Here is a 26806-nt window from a genome sequence, read left to right on the forward strand (position 1 = left end):
TGATGGGCTCGGAGCAGGTCTGACAGCAGCAAAAGGTCACTATTATCCCTTCTAGAATTGCTCAGAGTCAGTTTTAACTCCAAATATCTACTTTCATGTATGTTTTTTCAAGCAGCCAAGCCCACTGCTGCCTCCACCCTTGCTCCAGGTGCTCCAAGTCTGCTCAGCCTAAACCTGCCCACCCTCCATGGAGGTCAGGGAGATCAGAGGGAATCTGACTTTGCAACAGCTGGTTTAGCCCTGACTTTGGGGAAGAAATCAAAGGAAATGCCTGTGTTAAACACCCTGAGTGAGGGAGTCCATTATGCAGGGTTGAAAAATGAACACCTTTTTTAGAAAAGAAACACCCAAGAGCTGTTAGTTTTACAGTTGTATTTTTGGAGCACAGTTAAATCCTCTTTGAAATAATCTCTGGTGTTAGGGAACAGGGCCATGCGTTATTTAACTTCTGTTACAGTAACATAACTGTACGGGAGGAAGGGAGGACAGAGACAGGACCAAGTTCACGACGCCAAAGGGAACTGAGTGGGAAAGACTGGTCCCAGCGTGTACCAGCGCTGTCCCACAGGCCCTGGCTGGGAGGTGTGGATCAAACCCATCCAATGGAGGAAAACCCCTGTGTGATGGCAGGTTGGGGTCCCCAGAGGACCAGGACGGGATGCGACCCCAGCTGCTGCTGCAGCAGCACATGGGAACCTGCTCAAGGACCCCAAAACCTCTTCCCAGGGAGTGCAGCAATACGTCCGTGCAAAAGACTGCTTCGTGGGGGAACGAAAACGGGGGAAATCTGCCTGGCTGCCATGACAGCACAGACTGGTGCAAAAAAAACTTGTCTAGGGAGCTGAGGATAAATCCTGCCCTGCTGCCACTGCTGAGCTCTGCTACGCAAGGGCCAGCCATGCTCCCGTGTGCGTGAGGAGCCCCCGATGCCTCACAAGCCTGTGGCCAGCTCAAGGTTTATTCCTTTAGTCCAGACAGCAACAGACCAAGTGCCCGTCCTGCAAGGCAAACCCTTCGGCGTGTAGCTACCGGCAGGACACAGCAGCCCCGCACAGCAGCGCGCGGCTCCGTGTCCGTTAGCGACGCAGCGATGCTCGGGTTTGGCGGGAGCCCGGCGGGGCTCGTGGTCCTGCCGGCTGGGAGACACGCATGCGATACGGCCGCGCGGTACAAAGACACGCTGCACCCAAGCACGGGCTGGTCCAACCCAGGGCTCATCTCCCCTGAGAAATGCGTACAGGCTGCCTGCCCAGGTTATCCCATATACAGCCCGTCCCGCTGCAAAAAGCCTTCCCAAAGCAGTTACCGACTGCAGCGCGCATCCCTCCCCACGCGCTCTCTCCATGTCCAAGTCCCAGCGCTGCCCTGGAGCCGAGCCGTACCTGCCTCTTTGGGACTGCGCTGCTCTTTGTAGTGGGACTCCGTTTCCCTTTTCTGTTTTGATACTATAATTTCCCTTTCAGGCCCACGGGAGGTGGTGTGCTCCCTAGCGTTCAGATACCCTCAGAACCGTAAATATGGGTCACAGTGGTGATCTCGCCCAGGATGAGCTACCTGCCACACAAACGTTTGCTCTCTCCAGAAGAGATGGGACAGGAGGCTGGTCAGCTGGCGTAGCCTTCCCAGCAAGGCGACCTTGGATCTCTTGCCACTTCTCAGCTCAGGCAGAACGAAGCAATCTTTTGTCCCTGCATCTTGGGGCTGGCTCATTTAGTACCTGGGCATTTTCTGGTTTCTCAGACTTCCCCAGTGACTCCAGAGCTACACTCTGGACCAAAGAGACAAGACAACTCGCTTCTGCTCTCTCTGCTACGTGTCCTGGTCAACACAGCCATAAGCATGGGGCTTTGGTCCAGCTGGAGCCTGAAGCCAGATCTCCAGAAGCCAACTTGCTGCTGGCCTTGCTGGAGAGGAGGTGTCTTCTTCTGGCACCGCAGACTTTGGATCAAAAAGAAAACATATAGATATATCGAAACAAGCTTAGGGTTTCTTGAGGAGTTCAAGTTCATCACCTCTCCCTGCTGAGTCAGTCGATGGGGAAGCAGGCGGCTGGCATGGGCGCCCTGCGGAAGAGCAGGCTGGAGCCACGGAACAGCTGCCCCTGGGGGAGGACAGAGAGCACAGGGTCAGGGCAGCTGCGCTGCGGCCTGGCCGGGAATTGCAGCGGGTTTTGCAGAGCCCAGCTGATGCCTGCTGCCAGGCCTGAGCACCCCGGGGTTGCTATGGAGGAGAAAGTGGGGTTTCAGCCCTGTGGGTGCTGGAGTCAGGCATTTCCCCCAGCGATGACTGATGGAGGGGGCAGAGCTGCTTTGCTGCGTGCAATGCGTTGGCTAAAAGTTCGCAGACTGCAAGCTCGGGGCACGTAACGGGCAGACCAATACTGCCACGCCTGGTACCAGTGCCAGAACTGGAGGGATGGAAACAGGTTACAGAGCATGTCAAGGATGCAGCACAGGCGCTTTTTGGGCAGCGCTGGAGACCTTGGGAAGGAGCAGAAGGAGCCCAAAGCCCCGTGTGTGCCCCGCTCCCTCACCTGAGCACTGAGATACCTCCAGCAATGGATCCAGGATGTAAACGCGGGAGCGTAGGGAGGGAGGCCGGCGCGCAACCTGCGTGGCAACAAGAACAGCTGAGACGGTCTGTGCAGCTGTCACATTATGCAGACAGGTAACACAAGAGCAGCAGCAAGTGTAAGCAAGGACACAGAAGCAGTGTCCGCACCAGGCTGAAGGCCAAACGACCAGCTCATTATTTACAATGCAACAGATAATGTAATTTAATTACCCCTGGAGTGTACAACCAAGGAGTGTTACCTGGGTGTGTTGAGAGTCCAGGAGTATATGCTGTATCTACACCTTAAAGAGCCAGCAGATAGTGAGAAAACACTACAGCAGCGGCTTGGATCCAGCCCCTTCCCCATAAGCACGACTGCAGAAGATTTCTTGCAGCAGTGGCATTGGGAAAGTAAGCGTAGTCCCGCTCCTGTCTGCACCCATCGCCACATTAAGAGCTTTGCTTTCCCTTGCTCCCTGGCTCCCTGGAGCCAGCATGGTCCCTTTGATCCCTTCTGCCTCCGGTCTAGTTCAGATCAGCCCACACCACCGTGACTCTCCCTATTTCTCTCCACTTGAGCTATTATGCTGCTCTTGTCTGTGCCCTCTGATCTAAAATTATAAGCAACCTGAGACAGGAAACAAGCCAACTCTGCGAGGTGCCATATAGTTTACGGTTCTGTATGAAAGGTTTACGATCGTTAGCAGAGGATTCAGACAACAAGGGGCTGGAAGAAAGGAAGGGAAAGCCTTAGATCTCAGTGTGACGGACATACCCACAGTTGTTCACTGCCATGAGATCTCCCACGAGAAGGAAAGGGTACGTCAGCATGCTCACAGCGATCTGAAAGCACAGAAAACCGGTAGCCTCTCTAATGTTCATCGCGTCAAAAAACCTAGTTCCAGCTTTTCCGTGTTAAGCAAAGTTATCCCCATCTTTGGATATAAAGTACAGACCAGCCTCTTCCCCCGGACCATGAGCTCTCACCCCACAGATGTCAGGAAGAGGAGGCATGACATGGTCATCGCCTACATACCCCCATCACGAATTTTGTGTAGCTCCGGATCACCGATGCCTGGCTGAACTGGGAAGAGAAACCAAAGGGATTATGGAGGAGGCAGATGACACCAGGCTGTTGCTGTCACTACATGACATCCCTCTGAGCCTGGGATGATGGGTGTGGGGCAGAGGAAGAAGGCAGAAGGCAATGGTAACCACACTGCATCCCAGCTGAGACTCAAGGAAAACATTTTTATCAAACCCGATCCCCTAAACTGCAGCTGAAACACAGCCCTGAGCAGACGCAGCATCTTTAGCACTTTAACAGTGTTTTATCCAAAGCCCAGTGTCTGTATTAAATTAGCCCTTAACCTCCCATTAAGTCCCTCCAACCGCAGGTACTTGGTATGGGCCCCCCCAGACCCTCCACCGGGCACTTCCACTCACGTTATCGTCCACCGCGTAGGTGTTGATGAAGTGAGCCAAGAGGTTGCAGCACCAGAGGAAGATGACATCCCCCAGGATGTGAGGGATTAAACCGCTGCAACAGCAAAGAGGGCCATGAGGTGCAGAAGGGTCCCAGTGCTGCCTTCCGAGGCGCCCAGCCCTCCCTCACTCCCTCCAGCAGCGCAGAGGAACCCCATTCCCCCAAAATGCATCTTTACTTTGGGAGGAACTGAAGGGAAAAGGGGAGACTTCAGGGAAGCGCTCTCCTGGCCTTCAAACATGGTCCTATGTGTGCTGCCAGCTGCTCTAGACAGGGGATGCTGTGGTCTAGGAAGTTTGGGATCTGTCCTTTGGGCATGACTCGGCCGAGTCCCTTTGTTCTACTCCAAATCCCTTCTTGGCCCAGCTCCTGCTCCGAAACCCAGGCAAGACACAGACGAAGCGGGTTTCTGTTAAGCTAATTTTGCAGACGCTTTTCCGGATGCAGAATGAGAAGTTCATCTCTTTGGGGAATCTCCTTCCTTTTAGAAATTAACATGAGGGGGGTTGTTCCTGCAAGGTGGAATTAACTGGAGGCAGCACTCCAGTTCATGATTTTCCCCACCCCTGCCACCACTGGAGGGCACGGGGAGATGGGGTGACGCACTGCTTTGGCTAACAGCTCCCATTGACACACGGACCGGAGCTCCCAGCACCACGAGCACCCCCAGCTTCTGCAGCTAATGGCACTAGAACATTAGCGTTTCAGGTTTCTCCAGTTTGTCAGAGCTCCTGCAGCATCTGTTGCGCTGGCGCAGGCAGCGAGCGCTGGGCCTCCCGCTTTGGCTGTGCGGTTGTTCCACTGCCAAAGGATCCAGGTGTGGTTTAAACCTGCCGGTTTCACCAGCAGATGCGTTCAGAGAGTTGTTCTGAAAATGAGCCTGCTCAGAGCCACGTGAGCGTTTGCTGGGCTGAAAAGAGCCGCCTCCGAGCACACTGGTCAAAGTCATTGATTTCTCCCCAAACACCACGCCGCCCTTCGGAGAAGGGGACCAGTTTTGTTTCCTGCTGCAGTCACTGCAGCAGCAGAATGGCAATGATGGCTGCACGCTCTGATCCAGCCTGCCTGGTGTTAGGGTTTATACTTTTTGGAGACAACCTGTGTATTGTTGAGGCCCTGGCAGCTCTGGAGATGCAGCCGAGGTCTCAGGGGCCAGGCACAGCAGAAGTCTTCAACAGAAGATCTGCTGGCTTAAAAGATGTGATACATGAGAGCAATGGACAGGACAAAGAAATCAAAGCTCTCTGGTCCCAGAGAGATGCTCTGCTTTGCGCTTAGCATTCGGTCTTTGTAAAAAATCCTTTCTCTAACTCAAAGTCAAGTCTGAAGCTGATGCCTGAGCTGCTGCAGATACAACAGGGGCTTAATAAAGCCCAGAAACAGAGGGCTGGGCCCTGTCAGCCATGTAAGTAAACCCTCGCCCATCCGTTGATAGAATCGGATCACTTGTTCCATTTGCAATAAGGATCCTATCCCTCTCTCTCTGTCATCAAAGTAATGACAGATGCTGGGCCTGAGTTTATGGGATAACTGGAGAACAGGGGCCTGAGAGAGCTGCAGAAAGGAACTGGAAAACCAAACTCATTTGTGCTACAACTCTCACACCTGGCGAGATGTCCAAGGAGGTCTGGACTAGGAATATTTTTAGAATATGACAGGTCACTAGAAGCTGAAACAGCAGTGGGCAGATGAGGAAGCCTGCATGATGTACGGTGATGCGACCCAGCAGGAGAAACCCTGGTGCCAGGGAGGTGGGATAAACCACCTTCGAGCTGACCACGAGCAGCAGTTTTGGAGCCCCATGAACATCTTTCTGGCCTGCTGGCAGGCAGAAGACTGCTGCAGATATGAGGGGAAGCGAGGCAAGTCCATCCCCAGAGAAGTCATTATCTCCAGCCAGGCACACATCCAGAGCGAGTGCGTGCCACTGTTAGGGCTGCGTAGAGGTTATAAGGCCGGGAGAAACAAGTGCACTGCAGTGATTTTAAGGGAGCGGATGTGTTTGGATTGCGTTAGGAGGGCTGAGAGCAGAAAAGCAGCACTTTGGTCCTACAGATGCAGTTTGCGTTCCCCTCACAGCAGTGTGATTTTCTAGAGGGGTTGTAGAGCACGTATAACTTCAGAGCCCTCCTGAGACATTTTGGGTTGTGTTAAAGCCTTTCCTGTGAACTATTAAGTTTAATTAGGCTACCAACAGTGTTTATTTTATGTGGAGGAAGGGAGTGCGGTGGCTCCTTTCACATTATTTCCTTGGGAGGTGGAGGAGAGGGAGGGCTGCTGGGCAGCATGCTCCGGCCATGCCCCACGCACAGGGAACATCCCAGAGGAACCTGTATTTAATGGAGGGGATTTGAGGCTGCACAGCTCAGCAGAGAAGCTGTAGGCTGCAAAAGGAAGATGCAGTGACACTCAGTTGATGGGGTCACTGCAGACCTCAGGCCCTTTCCCCTTGGGGAAGGACAGGGTGGGACCCCTTGCAATTGTTTGCCTCTCCCTGATGAATTCATGTTTTATCTGGAGGCCCAAATTTTGTGATTGCAGAGCCAAAGGCATCAGGCCTGAAAACCCCTCCTGAAATTTCAGAGCTGCCTTAACTCACTTTATTATGTCAATACTAGTAATCTCCCCACCAGGAGCAGAGGCAGCAGGTGGTTCTGCTTTCATATAGATACGGGAAAAAGAGGCAAGAAGTGTTAATTAAGGGTTCAAGCAAAAAGGTGTCCGCTAGACTTCGCTTTAGCAACGCCATCGATTTGCTATGCTTCATAAGCAGCTGGAAGCACCTTTCAGCCCCTTCTGGTGCAGGCAGCAACACCGCTGCACCAGGCAGCATCACACCCCCGCCCTGCTGCCAGCACAAACCACCTGCTGATTACAAGCACCCATGGTGTTCTTCAGAGGCATGAGCTTCTTATCCAAGCCCTGGCTTTTATTTCAACAAGGGGTCTCATTGTTGCACTTGATCGTGGTGCCTGTTGCACAAATAGAATGCTTTAAATGCCTCTTCACTGAAACACAAAGAAGTACCAAGGTACAAAGGCAAGAAAAAATACAAGGTTTTCCCTGGGCTCTGAAGGTCTGACTGAAGATAAGATCTGGGGCAAACTTAATGGTCAAACTGGAGCACTGTCAAAGGCACAGATTTAATCTGTGCTCGTGGGGGTGATGTGAGAGTCCTTCGGTCAGACACGGTTTCAGCTGGGGGCAGCTCAGCGCAACTCCTTTAACTGAGGTTGGCAGAGCAGCCAGAAGAGCCATCGGCGCCTTTGGACCATGGGAGAAAGTATTTAAACAACTCACGTACACAAAGAATCCCAGGATCCCTTCTTCTTTAAATATCCTGCCAATGGCGCTGAACACACCGCTGCCAAGAAAGGAAAGGCGCTATTAACGTGCAGGGGTTGCTCTGCCTCTGTCCCATGCAGCTTCACACTCTGCAGCCCCCAGCCATCGTGCCAGCAACGCAGCAGGCAGCTCCGCGCTGCTCCCTCTCAACCCATGGAGGGTCACGTCTGCACTCCGCCAGTCTGTAATAATGTCTGGGACAACACTCAACTTGCTGACAACTGTTTAAATGCTGAAGCTAGAAGAGCTCTGCTTGGCCTTGTGTGAGGGGATACACGTGCCACAACCACAGCACATAATATGCTTTGATTAGGCTGATTCTCAACACAGGAACCCTGTCCTGCCTCTGGGAGCTCACCTGGCAGTCATGGGTTAGCTGCAATCACATCTAACACACTTTCAGGTGGCTGCAAGTGCAGTAGAGGTAGATATTACTGAAAAATGCTTGGGAAAATCTTGCAGGCTGGCAGGGTTGCAGCAATGCTTTGTATTACCTACTCTGCCTCCCTACTGACTTTGCTTTCTATTAACAGCTAAAGCGAAAAGGCAGGAGGCTCACTGTGTGATCGGCAAGGTGCGTTACAGCCACCAAAATTCCCACGGGCATGAGGCAGAACACAGGCAGACCAGGGACAGAGCCCAGCCTTCCCCTGTCCCTTCACCCTGCAGCCACTCACCCTCTAACCACAGCTCAGATTCACTTTTCGGTCTCCCAAACCTCCTGGGTTGCCACGTCCCCCATTGCACGGGAGCTTCTGGCACTGCTGACCCCAGGACTCGTGCTTCTGTGTGCCCAAACCCTTCAGAGCTGCAGCCACTCACCTGTATTTGACTTCCCGGCCTACAAACTGGACCATGCAGCGCATAGAGATCACTACAAGGAAAGAAACACAGGGCTGACAAAGACACAGATCCAGTTTGGACTGCAACGAATGTGAAGGAAAATGCAACCTGACCCTTCTGCCCTCCCTTCCATCAACTTGCATCACCTCCAGCTCCTCTCCGTGGGCCTCATCACTGCCAGACTCATGAGAAACCAGTGCCCTCCCCTAGTCTGTAAGTGATGGGAAGGATTTCTGGCTGTAACCCCAACGGGATCTCTAGGACAAGCTCTTAGATGAATGGGAAGAAAGCACCTCACTGCTCAGCTGGGTTAGTCCCTGAAGGCCACCCGAGCATCAGCCTCCCTGAGCAACCACTCAGACCTGCATCTCTTCTGCGGTTTCATACAAAGCCATTTCTGACAGCGAAGAGCATCAAGTAAACAGAGTTTTGGGGCGATCCTCCGGCCGGAGAGGACTGCCGGGCAGAGCGACAGGACTCACCGTGCAGCGGATGTGAGACAACCCGGGACACACACTGCATCATCATCTCGTGAGATGTCTGGGAAGGGGAGGGAAAAAACAGACCTGTATGAAAAGCTGCGCTGCTCCACCGCACAGATCAGGCCCTTTTCCTCGGCGTAGCAAAACCCATTTTGGGTCCCTCTTTTGAAATCTGTTGTCCATAGTAAACCTCTATTCCAACAAAATATTTCATAGCTGGACACAGAGTGGCTGCTAAATACCATGGCCTTTTCCCCTGGAGTTGCTCTCCAAGTAATTTCACCTGCAGCTCAGTTTAAGCTTCCTTTGCTCTCCAGGCACATCCCCAATGTGATCTCCCCAACCACTCGTTAAATGTGCAGTATCCACTTCTCACCTCTTTCACCACTTTCCTAAGGGAGGTCTTCACATCATCCTTGTTAGAAACATGCTCCATGTCTTCCAGTGGAAAGGCCTGAGCAGCGAGAGAAGAAACATATGGTCAGAACTGATGGAGACACTGACCCACAAACCCCAGATGTCTGAGGACAGGAGGAAACCACAAGCAGTTGCGCTCTAGATGGAAGGAGAAGAAAAATAGGCAAGAAGGAACATAGGATAAGGAAGGATAGAAAGTAAAACACGGGAAGAGGGGGGTCACGAAACTGCTTACAAAAGATAAAAGGCAAGTGGTTGTTCAAATTAAATTAAAATTGTTTAAAAATAAGTTTAGGGATATGGGCACTGTTCTCCTCCTGTTCTGGAGGACTAATCAAAGCCCTTAGGAGATGGAGAGGGCGGGCGCTTTATTCCTCTACGTGCAGTCGTGGCTGGGCGCAGGCACACGCAGGATCCCTGGCTCCGCTGCAGTAGCACCAGCCGACCCAGAAGGCTGATTTATGGGGAGACAAGCTGACCTTTACCTTCTTCACGCTCCCCCTGGTGATGGTTGATAAAGTGCTTGAGATGAGGCGAGGAGTAAGACCGCGGAAGAGGCCTCTTTTCCCATCCACTTCCACAATGTGTCTGGCTGGGTAAGAAAACACCAGGCTGCCGTCAGCTGGGAACCGGCTGACTCCCGGAGAGCATCCCAAACACCTCCGGCGTTCAGCCGAAACTGCAGCGGAGCTCAGAGCGGCACGGCAGCCGCTCTGCAGTCCCACCGCAAGCGATTTATTGTAACAGTCCTAAATAAATTTCATATAGGATGCAAAGAATCCTTGAGTATTCCCTGTCATATCTGTCCAATCTGGAAGGGTAGCTCCGGTATTTTGGGCTACTTCTCGTCTTTTGATTGTTTTGCTCACCTGAAAGGGCTACAAGGCAGTTTGGACTGAACCAGCGTAGGGAGGGATCATCTCACAGAATCACAGAATCGTTAAGGTTGGAAAAGACCCTTAAGATCATCGAGTCCAACCGCTAACCTATCACTGCCAAGCCCACCACTAAACCATATCCTCAAGCACCACGTCTACCCTTCTTCTAAATACCTCCAGGGATGGAGGCTCAACCACCTCCCTGGGCAGCCTGTTCCTATGCCTGACAACCCTGTCGGTGAAGAAGTTTTTCCTAATATCAAACCTAAACTTTGCCTGGTGCAGCTTGAGGCCATTTCCTCTCGTCATGTGTTGTCTGGTGTCACCTCCTCCCTCTCCCCCGGGGGGACAGATTCAGGGTTAACAAGGATCCCAAACCTAGGTTCAGTTCCTGCCCCACCACCTTCTTGCCCGCAAACTTCCTCAGGTCTCCAGCCAAAAAAAGAAAAGCCAACGGATCCAATTTCTCCCTGCTATAAAAAGGTGGAATACAACCCGCTATGTGCTTGTGGGCACCTACTGCCCCTGCCCTCCATCCTCTGCTGTTCCGAGGGAAGCCAGGAAGGCTCTGCACATCTCCATCACCCAATGCTGTAAATCTGTTTGGCAAATGCATCTTCCAAAGGGCAGCACCGGAGCATTTCCAGCCCTGGGTGTTCCAGGATGGGTGTGCAGTGCTTTCATACCGCTCCTGCGCTGGGTCCCCCTGCCCTGTGGGTGCTTGCTGTCTGATTTTGGGATCAGCCCAGCTTGACTGTCAGGACTGTGTGCTCCCCTTCCCCACAGCAAACCCGCTGTGAAAGCAACCCCCGAGGTCACAGAGCGTTCACCAGCCTCTCCTGTGCTGCTCCACCCATAAAAAGAGAAAAAGAGTACTTTTTTTTTTCCTTCTAAACATATTACATCCTCTTTTCTTGGTATTTCTGTCCCTTTAGGACTCCATTTACAACACAGGTGAGAAGGGCAGGGGGGCAAGTTATTGCAGGGCGGGTTTGTAGCAAAGAAAGGCACTTTGCTGTCTCTTAACACACACAAAACCCTCCACCAATAAACCTACACCACCTAAACCCCCACCGCCCCCTCCACTACAGTGCAAACCCAGAGCAATGTGCCACGGGAAGGGGATGCGGCACCAGGGCCACCACCTCCTTGTCACCAACAACAGGTAGGTAGATATAACAGCTTTGCAACTGGTTGAAGCATTTTATATCTCATTGCAGCCTCGGGATGATCCCAAGGATGCTGCCAGCGATGTGGGAGTGCTGCTAGAGGTCAGCTTGGTCTACCTGGCAGCTCCCAGCCCTGTTTTTGGGCAGGACCTCGTGCTGGAAGGGAGGGATGTTCGCTCACCATAGGTGAAGAAGCCGGGCAGGTACAGGACTTTCCTTCCCAGCACATTTCTTCCAACAGTTGGAGGTAGTGGCTCATGCCCGACCTGCAAGAGAAACCCCATGAGCAGGTCCCTGCCCCTGTCCCGGCGTTCCGAAAGCCCCTGAGCCACACGGCCTCGGTCCCAGCATCCACAAGCTGCCGAAGGGCCACGTCCCCCCCGCCACCCTCAGATACACGGGGTGCCATGACATGGGCAGCTGTTTTCCCATTATATGGGGTCCCTAGGGTTCACGGGGTCCTCATCCCTCCCATTTTATGGGGGTCCCTATTACAGAGGGGTTCTCAGGACAATGCAGGTCCTCATCCCCCCCATTATGTAGGAGTTTCCTATCCCTCACTCTATAGGAGTCCCCACTGCAGAGGGTATCCTCATCCCTCCCATTTGATAGGGGTCCCCACTCTACAGGGTGTCCCCATCCCCTGTCATATGAGGGGGCCCCGATGCCCCTGCTGTAAAGGGGTCCCCACTGTATAGGGGTCCTCATCCCTCCATTATATACGGTTTCCTATACCGTGTTACATAGGAGGTCCCCAGTGCAGAAGGTATCCTCATCCTCCTGTTATATAGACTTCCTTGTCTTATAGCTGCCTTCATCCTCCTGGTTATATAGGGACCCTCATTATACAGGGTGCCCTCACCCCCTCTAACATAGGGGGGTCCCGTTGCATGGGGTCCTCGTTGCCTCCTTTTATAGGGGCGTCCCCCCGTTATACAGGCGCCCCCCTTATGTCCCCAGTTATAAAGGGGCGGGGCTGTATACACAGCGGGCCCCGGTGCACAGAGGTCTCTATAGGGGCACTGTATAGGCGTCCCCGCTCCCTTTATGATATTGGGGTCCCGATCCGCCCCCCCGTGGCCCTCCTTCCGCCCCTCGCCGCCCCCCTCCCGGCGGCCCCGGACCTGGATGAGCAGCTTGACGTAGAGTAGCGGGTGGCTGGCGGCGGCGAGCCCAGCTCCCAGCACCACGAACAGCCCCTCGGCGCCCTCGGCCCGGGCCCCCGCCGAGGCCGGCCCCTCCGGCCCCGCCGCCGCCGCCCGCCCCGCGGCACCGCCAGGGGGCGCCGTCGCCACCGGGGGCAGCGGCGCCGCCGCCGCCATGGCCGCCCCCCCCCCGCGCGCGCCGCTACTGCGCCTGCGCCGCACCGCTCTCCCCCATGCGTCACTGCGGCCGGCGGGGTGGGCGGAACCATTGAGTGACGGGCGGAGGGGGGGCGGGCGGAACCATTGCGGGAGGGAGGCAGGGTGTGAGGGAGGGGTCGGGGCGGCCATGACAGGCCTGGCGTGGGGCGGCGGGGCGAGGGCCGTGACGGGCAATCGTAGAATCATGGAATCAAGAAGGTTGGAAAGGACCTCTGGGATCATCAAGTCCCACCACCAACCCAACACCCCCAGGCCTCCTAAACCATGGCCCCAAGGGCCACGTCTGCACGTTGTTTGAACCCCCCAGGGATGGTGACTCCCCCACCTCTCTGGGCAGCCTGTGCCAGGGCCTGACCCCTCTGGCACTAAAGACATTTTCCCTCATCTCCAACCTAAACCTCCCCTGACGCAGCCTGAAGCCGTTCCCTCTCGTCCTGTCACTGGTGACTTGGGAGCAGAGACCAGCCCCCCCTTCACTCCAGCCCCTCTCAGGCAGCTGCAGAGAGCGAGAAGGGCTCCCCTCAGCCCCCTCTTCTCCAGGCTAAACCCCCCCAGCCCCCTCAGCCGCCCCCCAGCACACTTGTGCTCCAGACCCTGCCCCAGCCCCGCTGCCCTTCTCTGGACACGCTCCAGCCCCTCAAGGCCCTTCTTGTCCCGAGGGGCCCAAACCTGAGCCCAGCATTCAAGGTGGGGCCTCCCCAGGGCCGAGCACAGGGGCCCCATCCCTGCCCGGCTCCTGCTGGCCACCCCAGTGCTGACACAAGCCCGGGGGCTGGTGGCCTCCTTGGCCACCTGGGCACTGCTGGCTCATGCCCAGCCGGCTGTCAGCCAGCACCCCCAGGGCCTTCTCCGCCGGGCACTTCCCAGCCCCTCTGCCCCAGGCCTGGGGCGCTGCCTGGGGTTGGTGTGACCCAAGGGCAGGACCCCACAGTTGGCCTTGTTAAACCTCACACAGCATGAGCCATCGATGCAGCCAGTCCAGGTCCCTCTGCAGACTCTTACTGCCCTCGACCAGATCAACGGCCCTGCCCAACTTGGTGTCATCTGCAAACTTACTGAGGCCACACTCGATTGCCTCATCCAGATAAAGACGTTAAAGAAGACTGGCCCAAACACTGAGCCCTGGGGAACCCCACTTGTGACCAGCTACCAACTGGGTTTAGCTCCATTCACGACAACTCTCTGGGCTTGGCCATCCAGCCAGTTTTTTACGCAGTGAAGAGTCTACCTGTCTAAGCCATGAGCCGCCAGCTTCTCTAGGAGGATGCTGTGGGAGACAGTGTCAAGGGCTTTGCTGAAGTCCAGGCAGACACATCCACAGCCTTTCCCTCACCCACCAGGCGGGTCACCTGGTCACAGAAGGAGATCAGACTGGTCAGGCAGGACCTGCCTTTCATGAAGCCATGCTGGCTGGGCCAGATCCCCTGGTTGTCCTGCATCCTTCTGGTGAGTACACTCGAGATGAACGGCTCCATGATGATCAAAGGACTGGGAAGCTGCCATATGAGGATAGGCTGGGAGAACTGGGTTTGTTCAGCCTTGAGAAAAGGAGGCTTAGAGGGGATCTCGTCACCATGTACCAGTACTTAAGGGGTAGCTCCCTTTTTACAGGGAGATGGAGACTCCCTTTTTACATGCAGTCCCATGGAGAGGACAAGGGGGATGGACACAAGTTGCTCTTGGGGAGATTCCGATTGGACACCAGAGGGACATTTTTCACAGTGAGGACAGTCACCATTGGAATAATCTCCCCAGGGAAGGGGGTGACTCGGCCACATTGGACACCTCTAAGAGTCATCTGGACAGGGTGCTGGGCCTTCTTGTCTAGACTGTGCTCATCCTGGAGAGGTTGGACTAGGTGATCCCTGAGGTCCCTTCCAACCTGGGATTCTGTCTTCCCCAGTACTGGGAAAGGAGGGAGGCAAGGAGCAAGGCTGTGTGGCACTGGGGAAGATGTGGTATGGTGGGGCTTTGCCTTCTGCTCTGCTTTCCCAAAGGCTCTCCTCAGAAGGTCAGCTCCAGCAGGACGCACATGAAGGGGTTGTCCATGGGGCCTGCAGTGCAAGCAAGCCTCTCGCCTTTTCTCTCCCGCCTTCACAGCAGGTCCCTTCCACGGCCACTCCTTCACTCCTTCCAGAGCCACAGCCCCTCTGAGCAGCAGGACTGTTCAGACTCGCACACAGCCCACGACCCCAGGCTCCACCGCATGGTGGGACACAGCCCACCCCATCGCTGGGGCCTCCCAGCAGACAGGCACGTGCAGCAGGTCAGGCCGCCTGCCCACCTTGTGCCCTTGCACCATCCCCACTGCTGCTGCGGGCTCAGTTATGCTGCTGATTTGGGGCACGCAGCAAGGTTCCCCCCAGGCTGAACAAATTCCCATTGTTTTCTCAGTGTTTCTCCTACTTGCAACCTGCCACGCTTCCTCTTTCTTTCTGAGGCCAACCCAGAGACAAGCTCTCCTGCCACAGTAAGAAAGTCTTTGCCTTGTGCAAATCCTCCTCACCAGACAACATCGTGGGTCCCAGAAACATCAAAGCAGAGAGGGGAAGAGAAGAAGGAAGCTGCAGCCATCAGCACCCGCCCCTGCAGCTTCTTTATACCCGGCACCCATTCCCAGCCAGTGCCATGGAGGGAGAGGCCAATAATCAACGGAGCATGTTGAGCCTGATGGCTGTGTTTGAAGAGCACGGGTAAGGAGGGAGTGTCCTGGGTGCTGTGGGTGCGTTAGGGCTCCACAGGATGCAGGTTTTGGAAGGAAGAAACCTGCTGTGGAGGTGTTTTGGAGGCTGTGGAGAAGTCGACTAGGCAATTTGCTGTTCTTTAGCACTGGGATCTGTCCCGGTACCTTCCTTCTGCTGTGGGGTCATGGACAGAACTCAAAACCTCAGTGGGACATGGCTGACTTTGCTGGAGGTTTCTGTGCCTGGCTCAGGGTTAGGTTGTGGCATGCTTGTTTCCTCTGTGCTCGGTCCCTTTGCAATCAGCCTGGCTGGTGAATGCATTTTCCCCTGCTGTGGGGGAAAAGGAGTTTGGTTTGCTAATATGTAGGCAGGGGTCTTCACTGGGAATTAGCTGCTTGAGTGTCTGGGAGGATCCAAGCCTCAGACTATGCAGTTCTTTGCAGCGATGTGGCTCCTAGCAAGGGGAAGAGAAAGAATCATGTTAAGGGGGAGAGCAAGTTCCCTTTGGGCTGCATGGCAGCCCCGTAAAGCAGCACTTTCACACGGAGCGTGAGCTTGGACCTGCAGGCAGCATGCGCCAGGGTCAGAACAAGGGGATTTGCCTTGCCCCTGGTGTAGAAGTCACTCTGAGGTTTGAGGTGAGTCATTGTTGTGGTCTGTGCCTCAGTTTTCTCATCTGTTGAACTGGGATACCAAATCTTGGCTTTCCTTGTATCAGTGAGCCTTAATGAGGCTGGCTGGTTGGGTAGATGAGTTTTGCAGCATGTCCTAAAGATGGTCAGGCCCAAGATTTCCTTCTGTTCCAGGAACTTCACCTGCATCTTCACTGCGCACATTGCTCTGGGCTTCGTGCTCTGGATGGCTGCAGAGCATCATGGCTGTCCCCGTTGTCCCACAGTTGAAATTTGGTCTGTGATGCTGCATTTGAACCATTTGTGGCATTTGATCTCCCTCCATTTCGTTGCTGCAGTGTGTCTGTTGCTTATCGTGAAGCATGAGTTTGTTTTAGAGGAAATAAAAGCAACTTATGACTTTCAAAGGAAGCTGGGGAACCTGGAAACAAACTTTCTGGAACAGAAAATACTTTAGCCCAAGTCAGCACAAATAGAAAGAGAGAAGTTCCCTGTTGGATCTCAGCAGTGTGTTTAGGCTGGCACAGGTCTGGGAGGCACAGATAAAGCCTCTCTGTCACATGAAGGGTTATGCCAGTCCCCATGGATCACCATGGCTGTGGATGCACTCCCAAGCTCACAGACATGCTCTTCAGCATGGGGATGGGCCCATAATCCTCTTCAGATGAGCATCTGCCACTCAAGTCATCTCCTATCCTCAGCTTTGTGGTTTTATGTGCAGTTTCATCCCAGTTTTCCCCTCTTCCTCATCCTAGTCCTGTCTGCAGGCCACCAGTGGATGTCTTTCCAGTTTCTGCCCAGAGCAATTTACCACAGGGACCAGCTCCCAGATGACAGCCAACTCCCTGTCATCTTCACAGCCTGTGCCCTGGGTGCCTGCTCTGGACCTGTTTTCCTTGTCTTTGCCAGAAACGGGAAGAGAGAAAACCAACAAAAAACTACCCCTCTGCAAAACCACCTACACAAGCCCTCCTCTTGGCTGACACCTCTTGGCTATTTGGCTTTTAAAGCCTCGTGCCCAAGGTTGCTGGCTCCCTGCTTTGGTTCTGCGGTGGCGGCAGGCAGAAAGCCAGAGCTGTGCCAGCACTGCAAAGGGCAGGGCTACGCTTCACAAAATAAATGGCAGTGGGTAGGATAAATGGCAGAGCCCTGCTTTTTTAGAGCAGGACAGGGACTGGCCACATGAGCAGGAGGCACTGACAGAGTTGGGGCTGGATCCTTACCCCCTCTTGCAGGATGTATGGGCTTTCAGACCCTGGTTTGTATCAGCAGGGTTGTAGCAGAGCAAAGCTGCATCAGTGCTGGGGTGCTGCTGCCTCTTATCGCCTGTGCTCGAGGATGGTGGCTTTAACCTGGGCCTGGGAGCTGGGTGGGCTGTGCTGGGGGAACGGGTGAGCTGATCACACTGAATCCTCAGTGGCAGGGCCAGCAAATCTGCCTGGAGGGACAAGCAGGCTCCACATGGCCAGACTACTACAACCAGACAGCCCCAGCAGCTTCCAGCATCCCCTGCCAGCCAGAGCCTCTCCCAGACGGCTGCCAGGCACCAAGTGAAGAAAGAAAAAGAGGAGCAGCCTGGTCAGCGGGGGCTCAGCCTCAAATGCCTCCGTTCCTTCCGGCACAAGATCAGTCAGGACGACTGGAGGAGGCAGCAGGACCCAGGCCTCGAGCCTGGCAGCAAGGTAAGCTCTGGAGGTGGCTCAGGAGAGGGTGGCGGGTGCCCACAGTCAGGCAGGGAGTCGTGTGGGCTGGATCTGAGCTGAGGTTTCTGCTGGACCTGAGCAAGTCCCTGACCTGCAAGGGCTGGTGTGTGAGGTGACAGAAGTGGCACCTTCCCTGATGCTTTGGGTGCCAATTCCCCATAGTCAGATAGATCCAAGCAGATCTTGTCTCTTCCAGCTCTGATATAGCTATGCCCTGGGGGTCAGATGCACAGGTGGGCCCAGCCAGGTCCTTCCTGGGCCATCCCTGGGTCTGCGTTGCCCTTTGCCAACTGCAGACGTGTTTCTGCAGGACTAATTTCAGAGGTCTTGCTACAATTGCAGACCACACGGTTAACCCACCCCACCATGCCCCACTTCTCGGGATTGCTAGTCCTGTATTGCTCTGGGAAAAACAGGCACAGAGAAAGGGTTGACCTAGGAGGATGTGAGCCAGACTTCCTGACAGCCCCAAAAATGCTTTGTTTTCACCCTCATTTTTACCACATGCTTTGCTGAGGTCCTTCCTTTGCTCTCACCTGGAGCAAGGTCCAGTTTGATGTGGGCTGTGAACACTGGGGAACAGAGCTGCATCCCATCAGGCTGGTGGGGAAAGCTTGTGTCACAGCCCACGAGATTGAACCCTTCTCCCCACGCAGGAACCAGAGGAAAAGAAAATTGCTTTGGAGCTGCTGGAGACAGAGCAGGCTTATGTCAACCGCCTCCACCTTCTTGACCAGGTGAGCTGGGGAGCAGACAGACAGGCCCACGCAAGTCTGGGAAGCAATAGTTCTGCTGCCATCTACCCCCACCAGCACAGCTTGGCCACCCCATGCTGGTAAACCAGGCAGGACCACGGTGCAGCTCCATGCTCACCAATTTTCACGTGCTCCTCGGCAGGGCTTGGACCCTGTGGCAGAGCCCGGGCTCGGTTCGGGGTACACGCAAGCCAGGGACAGTTTACTGGAGATTTTGGAGAGAATGAAGCTGTACAGATGAGAGCTATGCTGGGCTGCTGGTCTTCACGGCCAGGTAACAGGTCTGGCCTTTGCCTTTCCTACACCCCACACCTCCAGGGAGCACCTATGTCCCAGCAAAGGCTCCCACCCTCCCTGCTTCTCTTGGGGCCTGGGACTTCCCTCCTGCACAGTCAGGCCTTTTCACGGGGCAGTGTGTCAGTCTCAGAGAAGGAATGGGATGGATCCTCAAGCCTCTTCCTGTCCCTTTTTATTCACCCCTTCTTTCTTCCAGGTATTCTATACGGAGCTGATGAAAGAAGCCAAAAATGGGAAGACAGTCCCAGAGGAGGTAGTGAAAATGATCTTCTCCAACATCTCCTCCATCTACCAGTTCCATGCCAAGTTCTTCCTGCCAGAGCTGCAGAAGCGCATGGAGGACTGGTGAGCTGCAGGAGGGGAGGGCAGCACGCCTGGATTGCTTTGCCAGAATGGGAGAGCAGTGGTGAATTTGGTCTCCCAACAGGACCAGGGAGCTCAGCTTGTTTTGCTCCAAATGTCTTTGTGTGGGAAAGCATTTCCTTAAAATGCTCCAGCCCACATCAGGGTATTTCTGAAAAGGCAGGGGTGACATCTCAGGTGCTTTAGGGTTGTGCCCAGGGTGGCTGCAAGCTGGGGACATTCTCGTTCTGGAGAGCAGGAAGTTGTATGGGGACATAGCAGGTTGGGGTGGTAAAAACCTCCATCCTCCACCATGCACAAGCCGCCACTTCACTTTATCCCTCGCTGTCTGTCTGCCCTGCTGGGCTGACGAAGCTGCCAGTCTGCGGTTCCCTCCCACAGGAGCTGCAACCCGCGGATCGGGGATGTGATCCAGAAGCTTGCGCCGTTCCTCAAGATGTACGGCGAATACGTAAAGAACTTCGACAAGGCTGTGGAGCTCATCACCATCTGGTCAGAGAAATCCCCGCCCTTCCAGGAGCTCATTGCTGACATCCAGGTAATGGGCCACGGCAGGGTGGGGGACCACAGCAGTGCTCCCCAAACTCTCCCCACAGGGAAGAAGCAGCAGAGGGTGGGAGCTGCCTTGGTCACTGTTTCTCTTTCTGTGCGCCATGTCTCTCCCCAGAAGAAGAAGATCTGTGCTAACCTAACGCTGCAGCACCACATGCTGGAACCTGTGCAGAGGATCCCACGCTACGAACTCCTCCTGAAAGATTATGTCCGAAAACTACCGCCTGAGTCCCCAGACCGGGACGATGCAGAGAGTAAGGGCTCCGTCTGACTCTCCCCGCTGTCGGGAGTGGCAGGGTGGGTTTGTAGGGGAAAAAACAACCCCTGATGTTGTACATGGGCATCAGGATACCTGGGTTCTCTCACCAGCTGCCCTATGCGCTTGTATAAATCTCTCAGTCTGACCGTTTTCTAGCAGGAAGAGGGATTAATCTGCCCGTTCAGGGTCTATGGAGTCAGTGGGAAAGGTGGGGTGGTGTTTCAGGATAAGGATGATCCCTCCAGAGCATCCCCCAGGGAGACCTGCAGCGACTGGGGGAGCTAACACACCCCTATGGATCACAGCAGCTCCCAGTCCTGCTGGGATGGAGTGATAAACGAGCCCCTGTGAGTCCCCCCGGGAGCCAGCCACGCCGCACCGCACGGTCTGGCCGGAGCCAAGCGGTTGCACAGCGTTCAGGACCATTCAGGCTGTGTCCAGGGGAGGGCAGCAGCCACCACACTCATGGCTCCCCCGTGGCTTTCCTCCACGGCTCTCTAGCAAGTGTTTAGCCCTCCTCCCTTTCTCATTGCAGAAGCCCTGGAGATGATTTTTATGGTGGCCAAGTACTCAAACGCCGCTATCGCCGAGATGGTGAGTGCCTGCCCCGTTGGCAGTGCTTTGCGGCTCACAGCACGGTGATTTGCCAGTTTTCCTCACGGCCTCGTTGCTGTGCGACTCGGTGGAGCACAGCCCTGCCCTGAATGGGACAGGGCACTGTGGGTTCAGCAGAGGAGGTTAAACCCTGCTCTTGACGCCTGTTCCCATCGCCCCGAGGCTGGGGAAGTCATGTCTACAACATCAGCCGTGATGTGACTGGCTTTCTCAAGGCTGGGAGCTTCTCTTGAAGATCAGTCTGGGGTGAGAGAGCTGTGCCGCTTCTCCTGGCACTCAGCAGCTGGTGTGGGAGGTGGGGATGGAGGGGACCCAGGGGTGACAAGGTTATGGCTGCTCAGCTCCCTACAGAAACAAGTCTCTGTGCTTCCCCCAGGAACGGCTGCAGAATCTCTGGGCGGTCTATCAGCGGCTGGGGCTTGAGGACGACATTGTGGATCCCTCCAATGAGCTGATCAAGGAGGGGCCGATCCAAAAAATCTCCATCCGCAACAACAGCACATCGGAGAAGTACCTGTTCCTGGTGGGACCTGGCATGGCCAGGGGAAGGGGGAGGGAGCAGAGAGGGTAGGAATGGGGAGAGGGGCAGAACAGCCTGGGCAGGGTGTTGCTGGGTCATCTCTGCATGGAAGGGATGAATTCAGAGCTGGAGGGTTTGAGCCCCCCAGTGCAGGGCACCCTGTATAGGATGTAGTTGGGAACCTGCTCATCCCCTGGCACCCTGGGGGATGTCGTGCTCCCAGAGCACTTTGCCTTTGCAGGGCGGGAGAGGGCTGGGGCAGAAGCAGTCGCTTTCTAGGCTGGATTCTTCCCAAGACCCAGCTCAGCCCAGGAGAATGAAGGCCCCCAGATCCCAGGGAAGCCCCCAGCTCTGAGCAGACAGGTGCAAGGCTCCAGTTAACCCTCTCCTCCTCCCCACTGCCCAGTTCAACAACATGCTGCTCTACTGCGTGCCCAAGGTCATCCAGGTGGGCGCTGAGTTCCAGGTCCACCTCCGCATCGACGTGGACGGCATGAAGGTCAGACAGGCACCTTGCCTTTGTGCTTCCCCCAGACCCTGGCTTCTCCAAAATGCATCCCGCTCTGGGGTGTAATGTGGCTGCTGGCCTGCACCTCCTCAGAAAAGAGGAAGGACCTGGAGCCAGGGGTGGCTTCATGGGTGAGGAGGTCTGTCTAATATGCTCTGATCCTGTGAAACTGTAGTGAAAACTTGTGTATGTAGGATTTGAGGGGCTGAAGAGCTTGTGTCCAAGGGAAGTCCCTGGCCCCCACATCACTGAGGAAGATCCCTGCGTGCTGGATGTGAGGTCAGCTGCTCCACATCCTTTCTTTGGTCTCTCTCAGGTGCGGGAGCTGAATGACACACAGTTCCCTCACACCTTCCTGGTCTCGGGAAAGCGGCGGACGCTGGAGCTGCAGGCCAGGTAAGGGGAAGGGTGATGGTCCTGCAGACCCTCGGGGAGGAGGGACAACGGCTTATCCATCTCCCTTTTCATACCCAGGTCTGGGGAGGAGATGAACGCCTGGATCAAGGTACTGCTGAGGGCTGGGAGAGGTAGCACATCTCACTCATCTCAGCTGGATGCCCTGTGTCAGGGGCAGCCCCCTCGACTGCCCTCCAGCCCTGCCTTCCCCTCTAGGCCTTCCAAGATGCCATTGACAGGAAGGAGAAGAGGAGTGAGACCTTTAAGACAGCGGTGCATGGTCTGGAGATGGACACCCCTGCATTGAAGGTAACCCTCCCGCCCTCCCTATGTCTTGGCTGCCTCCAGCACGCCCCTGTATGGAAGCTCAGGGAGAGCCCACCTTGCCATGCCTCAGTTTCCCTAGCTAAACAGAGCTGGCAGGGAGGCTGCAGAGGGAGAGAAGGGCTGAGGAGGGGAAGGGGTGAGAGCAGAGAGGCCGGGACCACCTGGACCATGGCTAGCCAGCCCCAGCAATACCATCTCCACCCCCAGACAGAGGAGCTGGGCCACCGAGCTCCACAGTGGGTGCGAGACAACCTGGTGACCATGTGCATGCGCTGCAAGGAGCCCTTCAATGCCATCACGCGCCGCAGACACCATTGCCGAGCTTGTGGATATGTGAGTCGCTCTGCCCCGCCCGTTCCCTCCCTCCTGGCCTGCTCACTGAGGTGGCCACTGGGGCAGAAGCACGTCTCCTACACCTTGTTCCCCTTTCCCTGGGCTCGGGGCTGCTCCTGCCCCTCAGCTCCTCATGGAGTTGTCCCTGGGATTCCCAGCCCTGCCCCAGTCTCACCAGTATCCCTGTCTGGTGGTTGTAGGTGGTGTGCGCTCGCTGCTCTGACTACAAAGCTGAGCTACAGTATGATGGGAACCGCCTGAACCGCGTGTGCCAGGAGTGTTATGTCTTCCTGACAGGCCGCGTGGTCCTTGAGGACCGGGAGAAGCACAAAGGCATCTTGGAGGTGAGCTCTGTCCCTCCCTGCCCATCCTCCCTGTGCCCTGCTCCTCTCCCTCTTGCTTGGAGCTCTGCTCCCGACCCTGGTCCCCAGCCTCCCTGTCACAGCCCAGCCATGTGCCTGCAGCAGGAGGGGTGGGAGTCACTCCCACAGCAGTCAGAGGGAGCCTGCTGATTGCAAGGCTGCCAGATGTAAGCCCCCTCCCTTCTGCTCTGAGCCTTGGGATGGGGCACCCAGGGCTCTCTCCGCCAGGGATCTCAGCAGGACCCTCACAGCCAGGACCGCCCCTCACGTGCCCCTGGTTTTGGGGAGGTTTTGTGGAGCAGGCAGGGAACTCCCCGGGAAATTACCTTTGCTCAGTGCCCTTTCTGCCTCTCACACAGGGTATTTAGGGACTTGTTTGCTGGGGTTTTTTTGGCAGAAAGAAGCCGCAGAGGTATCAGGCAGGAGTTTGCTGTGCAGTTCCCTGCAGCTGCTGGACAAGAACGGCAAGGGGGGCACGCGGGGCTGGTTTGTGATCCCGCAGGATGATCCTCTCGTGCTGTACATCTACGCAGCCCCCCAGGTAAGGCCGGGCTCAGCTCCACCTGCAAGGGACAGCCCAGTGTGCCTGTCCCCTGCCTCCCACCGCTGTCTCCGCTCTTGGCAGGATGTCCGAGCACACACCTCCATCCCACTGCTGGGCTACGAGGTGAAGGACCTGCCCCAGGACGATTCCCGCCACCTCTTCCAGCTGGTTCAGTCCCGGCAGGTCTACACCTTCGCGGCCGACACTGAGGAGCTGAAGCGGCGCTGGATGAGGGCCATGGCGCGTTCCGCCAGGGGGTTCACACACCCAGAGGAGGAAGAGGATGCAGAGTCCTGCGATGAAGCAGAATGAGGCCATGCCCACCTCCTGGGCTGCCTGGTGGGTCAGACCCCCACCCGTCCCGCTTACAGCCAGCCTCAGGCAGCTCCTCCACCCCTCTGCGCTTTGGTTTTTCATCACAAAAAAGGGTGAGGCACGTTTGCCACCGCACGGACAAGCCGGCTCTTCCTCTCCCTCCTTGCTCTCCGCACCGGACAGAGGCGATGGAGGTACCTAAGCTGTGAGGTGGAGGGAGAGCCAGGGGGGTTTGGGGAGCCTGCACCCCTGCAGCCAGCCTGGCCCTGGCCCGCCGTGCCGTGCCGCCGGCTGCCGCCCGAGGGCAGCAATGCCTCAGCCTTCCGCGAGCCTGGCCCCGGCGATGGATGGTGCAGGGGGATGCCGAGTTTTCTGAAAGCATTTGTGGCGTTGGGACTGCTGCGATAAATTCTACCTGCAACCCCCGTGTGCAGTCCAAGGAGCCTTTTTGGGGAGGGGGATGTATTTTCCAGAGCGCCCAGGGCACCACATCGCCTGGTCTGGCACCCTGCAAGAGACACCGCTTGTAGCTCACCCTCAGGGACCCTAGTGCTGGATTTTGGACATCCTTTTCCTGGCTTGCCACCACTCCTGGCCTCACACTGCTGCAACCCCTTAACCACAGACACCCCCAGCCTGCATCCCCATGCCAGCCTGCACTCCTGCCCATCCCAGACTTCCCCTGTGCCCCACAAGCACCTTCCACCCTCGTACCTCTCTCCGTCACTTGTTTCCTTGTGGGGAGACGCTCTGGGACGAGGCTGGGCCAGTACAGATGGTGGTGCCACACTGGTGCAGGGCAGTGGTGCTGCGGAGACACGGGGGAACTCCCCCCTCCAGCGTCAGTGTAACGAGCACCCCCGGTCATTTCGCCCAGCGCTGCAGGCTACAGCCCCACGTTTCTCTCTCTGCATCCTCTTTAGCTCCCCAAAAACATTGCGCAGGCAGAAGCTGACGTTTCTGAGCCGTGGGATGCGGGAGCCCCATGCAGGGAGCTGGGGGAGCCCACTGTCCCCAGCAGGCAGGGAAGGCTGTCCCTGGCAGGCAGGGATTTCTGCCTGCACCCAGACCGTGTAGCAGCTCCAGCCCAGCAGCCAGAAGCACAGCAGCCTCAGCAGGGCCCAGGGGTGTCATGGGCTAAATGGATCCATGGAGAGGGGAAAGGGAAGCAAGTTGGAGGCAGATACTGCAACTGGGGACAACGCTTGGGGAAAAGATGGGAACCAAAGCCATCACCACTCTGGGGGGCTTTGGGGAGTCAGAAAAAAGCTGTGAGAATCATCCTCCTCCCTCAATCTACCCAGCTCAGCTCATTCCAGGAAAGGGCGAACCGTGGTGGCTTTATCTCCTCCAGCTTAAAGCGATACCATTGAGGAAGGGGGAGAGAAGCTGGATGTCAGGGGGAGAGCTCTGCCAGAGCAATGGCCCCTTGGGGTGCCACCCAGCATGTGGCTGAGCCCAGAAGCAAATAGCACCAGGATTTCCAGAGACACCCCAAAACCACCCTCACCTCACACCACTGCCTCACGTGAAAGAGAAATGCCAGCACCCCTGGAAAAGCCAGAGAGCGCATCGTGCTGCTGGGGGTGGGGGAAAGAGCGAGCAAGGGGAAGCCCGTGGGGCTGGAAGGTTCTGCGTGGTGGCCTTCCGCCTCAGCGTCATCCCTGTGTCAGCGAGGAACAAAACGAGCCCGGAGCAGGGAGCTGCCGTCAGCCAGCGACTCATGAATGGGCCTAAGAATAGATTTCCTGTTTACTGAACAAGAAATCTCTTCTGGGGCAGAGGGCACCTGGGTGCTATTTTTACCAGCTCCTACCCACCCTGCTCCTGGCCCCCAGCCACCCTCAGGGACCACTGCACTGCTGCAGCATCCACCTGTGCCGGGGGAAAGGGTCTGCTGGGGAAGAGAGGCTACCAAGGGATGGAGGGGGTGACAGGGCACCAGGGCGAGTTACTGCTGCGGCCTCAGCGTCACGCTGGACAACTGGCTGGGAGACAGCATCGCTCGGCTGCCCCGGGCATCCCTGACACAGGCTGGTGGGAGACCTAACTCATGGGGTTTTGTGATTCCCCTGCTCTGCTTTCCCAGGAAAAAAAAATATATTTCTGCACCCAAGACGTGCAGCAAATGCACTGATGAATTTTTCTCTTCCCGTGCTTTCTTGGTCCCCTGGCTGTGTTGCAGCAATGGTCAAGCGGAGCAGTTTGGCCTCTCGCCTCCCCGCGCAGAAAGCGAAACCCCATGGAGAAGTCGCACAGTTTCCTATTCTCAAGAATAAGGAAGGCTCAGAGGCCATTTACTGGAAACCCCCCCCCGCCGCAGCCCTCCCCATGGCCTCTTCTTGTAAGCACTGACCAAAATACATTGTGAAACCCACGCGCTGTGGCTACGCTGGGGGCCGGGCCACCCCTCATTGAGAAAACCAAGCCCACAGCAAAGGGGAACGAGTGCTGGTACGGCCACCGCTTTGCAGAGGCTTCGTTGTCCCGTGCTCATCCCAAACCCCGGGGTACCGCACCCCCACCTGCCCCGTGCTGCGGGAAAGGGGGTGCAGAGAGGTTCAAGGGCACGGAGCAAGCCGAGAGGTGGCCAGCGGGAACATGGAGAAGTGGGGAGGGGGTGTTGCTGTCGCCCCTGCACGCAGCTGCAGGGCTCTGTGCGGTGCGATCCCCCCCTACTCCCCGGGAAGGGGCTCAGCGGGTCACAGGGATGGTTTCCCCACATGTCCCCCCAGGTGTGGGGTAGGATTGGGACCGTATGGGCCCTATAAAACCCCACGCCCCTGGCCTGCAGGGCTGCTCCCTGCTTGCTCTGTGTTCTCGGGCTCTGGTCTATAGGGTCAGGCTCTATAGGGGGGTTTTCTGCAGGGTAGGCATTCCCCCTCTATAGGGACTGCTCTATTGGGCATATTCTCTTGCTTGCTAATTGCAGGTCCCTATAGGGCCTGCACTCTGCTATGTGAGATGGAGTTTACTGCTCTATAGGGGCTGGTCTCCCGGGCTGCATCACTGGGGCGATAGCTCCTGCTGTACAGCGCCTGGGGTCACGTTGTATAGGAGTCGGGCTCCATAGGGGCCAGCCCTCTGCAGTGGGGGCTCTTGCT

At 56.1% G+C, this 26806-nt stretch overlaps 2 protein-coding genes across 2 annotated transcripts; one reads left to right on the top strand and one right to left on the bottom strand.

Annotated features, from left to right (window-relative positions):
• Positions 1 to 357: 357 nt before the first annotated feature.
• On the bottom strand, positions 358 to 12518 carry MTCH1 (mitochondrial carrier 1). Its single transcript, XM_064472290.1, has 12 exons — positions 12298 to 12518; positions 11355 to 11439; positions 9612 to 9718; positions 9086 to 9163; positions 8710 to 8767; positions 8207 to 8258; positions 7344 to 7403; positions 4000 to 4093; positions 3590 to 3637; positions 3329 to 3396; positions 2534 to 2609; positions 358 to 2101 (listed from the first exon to the last, which is right to left on the bottom strand). Exons 1-12 carry the CDS (start codon positions 12493 to 12495, stop codon positions 2027 to 2029), a joined length of 999 nt encoding a protein of 332 aa, XP_064328360.1. The 5' UTR covers positions 12496 to 12518; the 3' UTR covers positions 358 to 2026.
• Positions 12519 to 14959: 2441 nt separating this feature from the next.
• FGD2 (FYVE, RhoGEF and PH domain containing 2) lies at positions 14960 to 24127 on the top strand. Its single transcript, XM_064472257.1, has 16 exons — positions 14960 to 15230; positions 17271 to 17535; positions 18213 to 18293; positions 18805 to 18953; positions 19353 to 19509; positions 19639 to 19777; positions 20318 to 20376; positions 20774 to 20920; positions 21324 to 21416; positions 21742 to 21821; positions 21900 to 21930; positions 22038 to 22130; positions 22356 to 22481; positions 22682 to 22825; positions 23241 to 23384; positions 23469 to 24127. Exons 1-16 carry the CDS (start codon positions 15166 to 15168, stop codon positions 23697 to 23699), a joined length of 2004 nt encoding a protein of 667 aa, XP_064328327.1. The 5' UTR covers positions 14960 to 15165; the 3' UTR covers positions 23700 to 24127.
• Positions 24128 to 26806: the final 2679 nt, after the last annotated feature.

The sequence above is a fragment of the Phalacrocorax carbo genome, chromosome 23, assembly GCF_963921805.1.
Source record: "Phalacrocorax carbo chromosome 23, bPhaCar2.1, whole genome shotgun sequence".
NCBI lineage: Eukaryota > Metazoa > Chordata > Aves > Suliformes > Phalacrocoracidae > Phalacrocorax > Phalacrocorax carbo.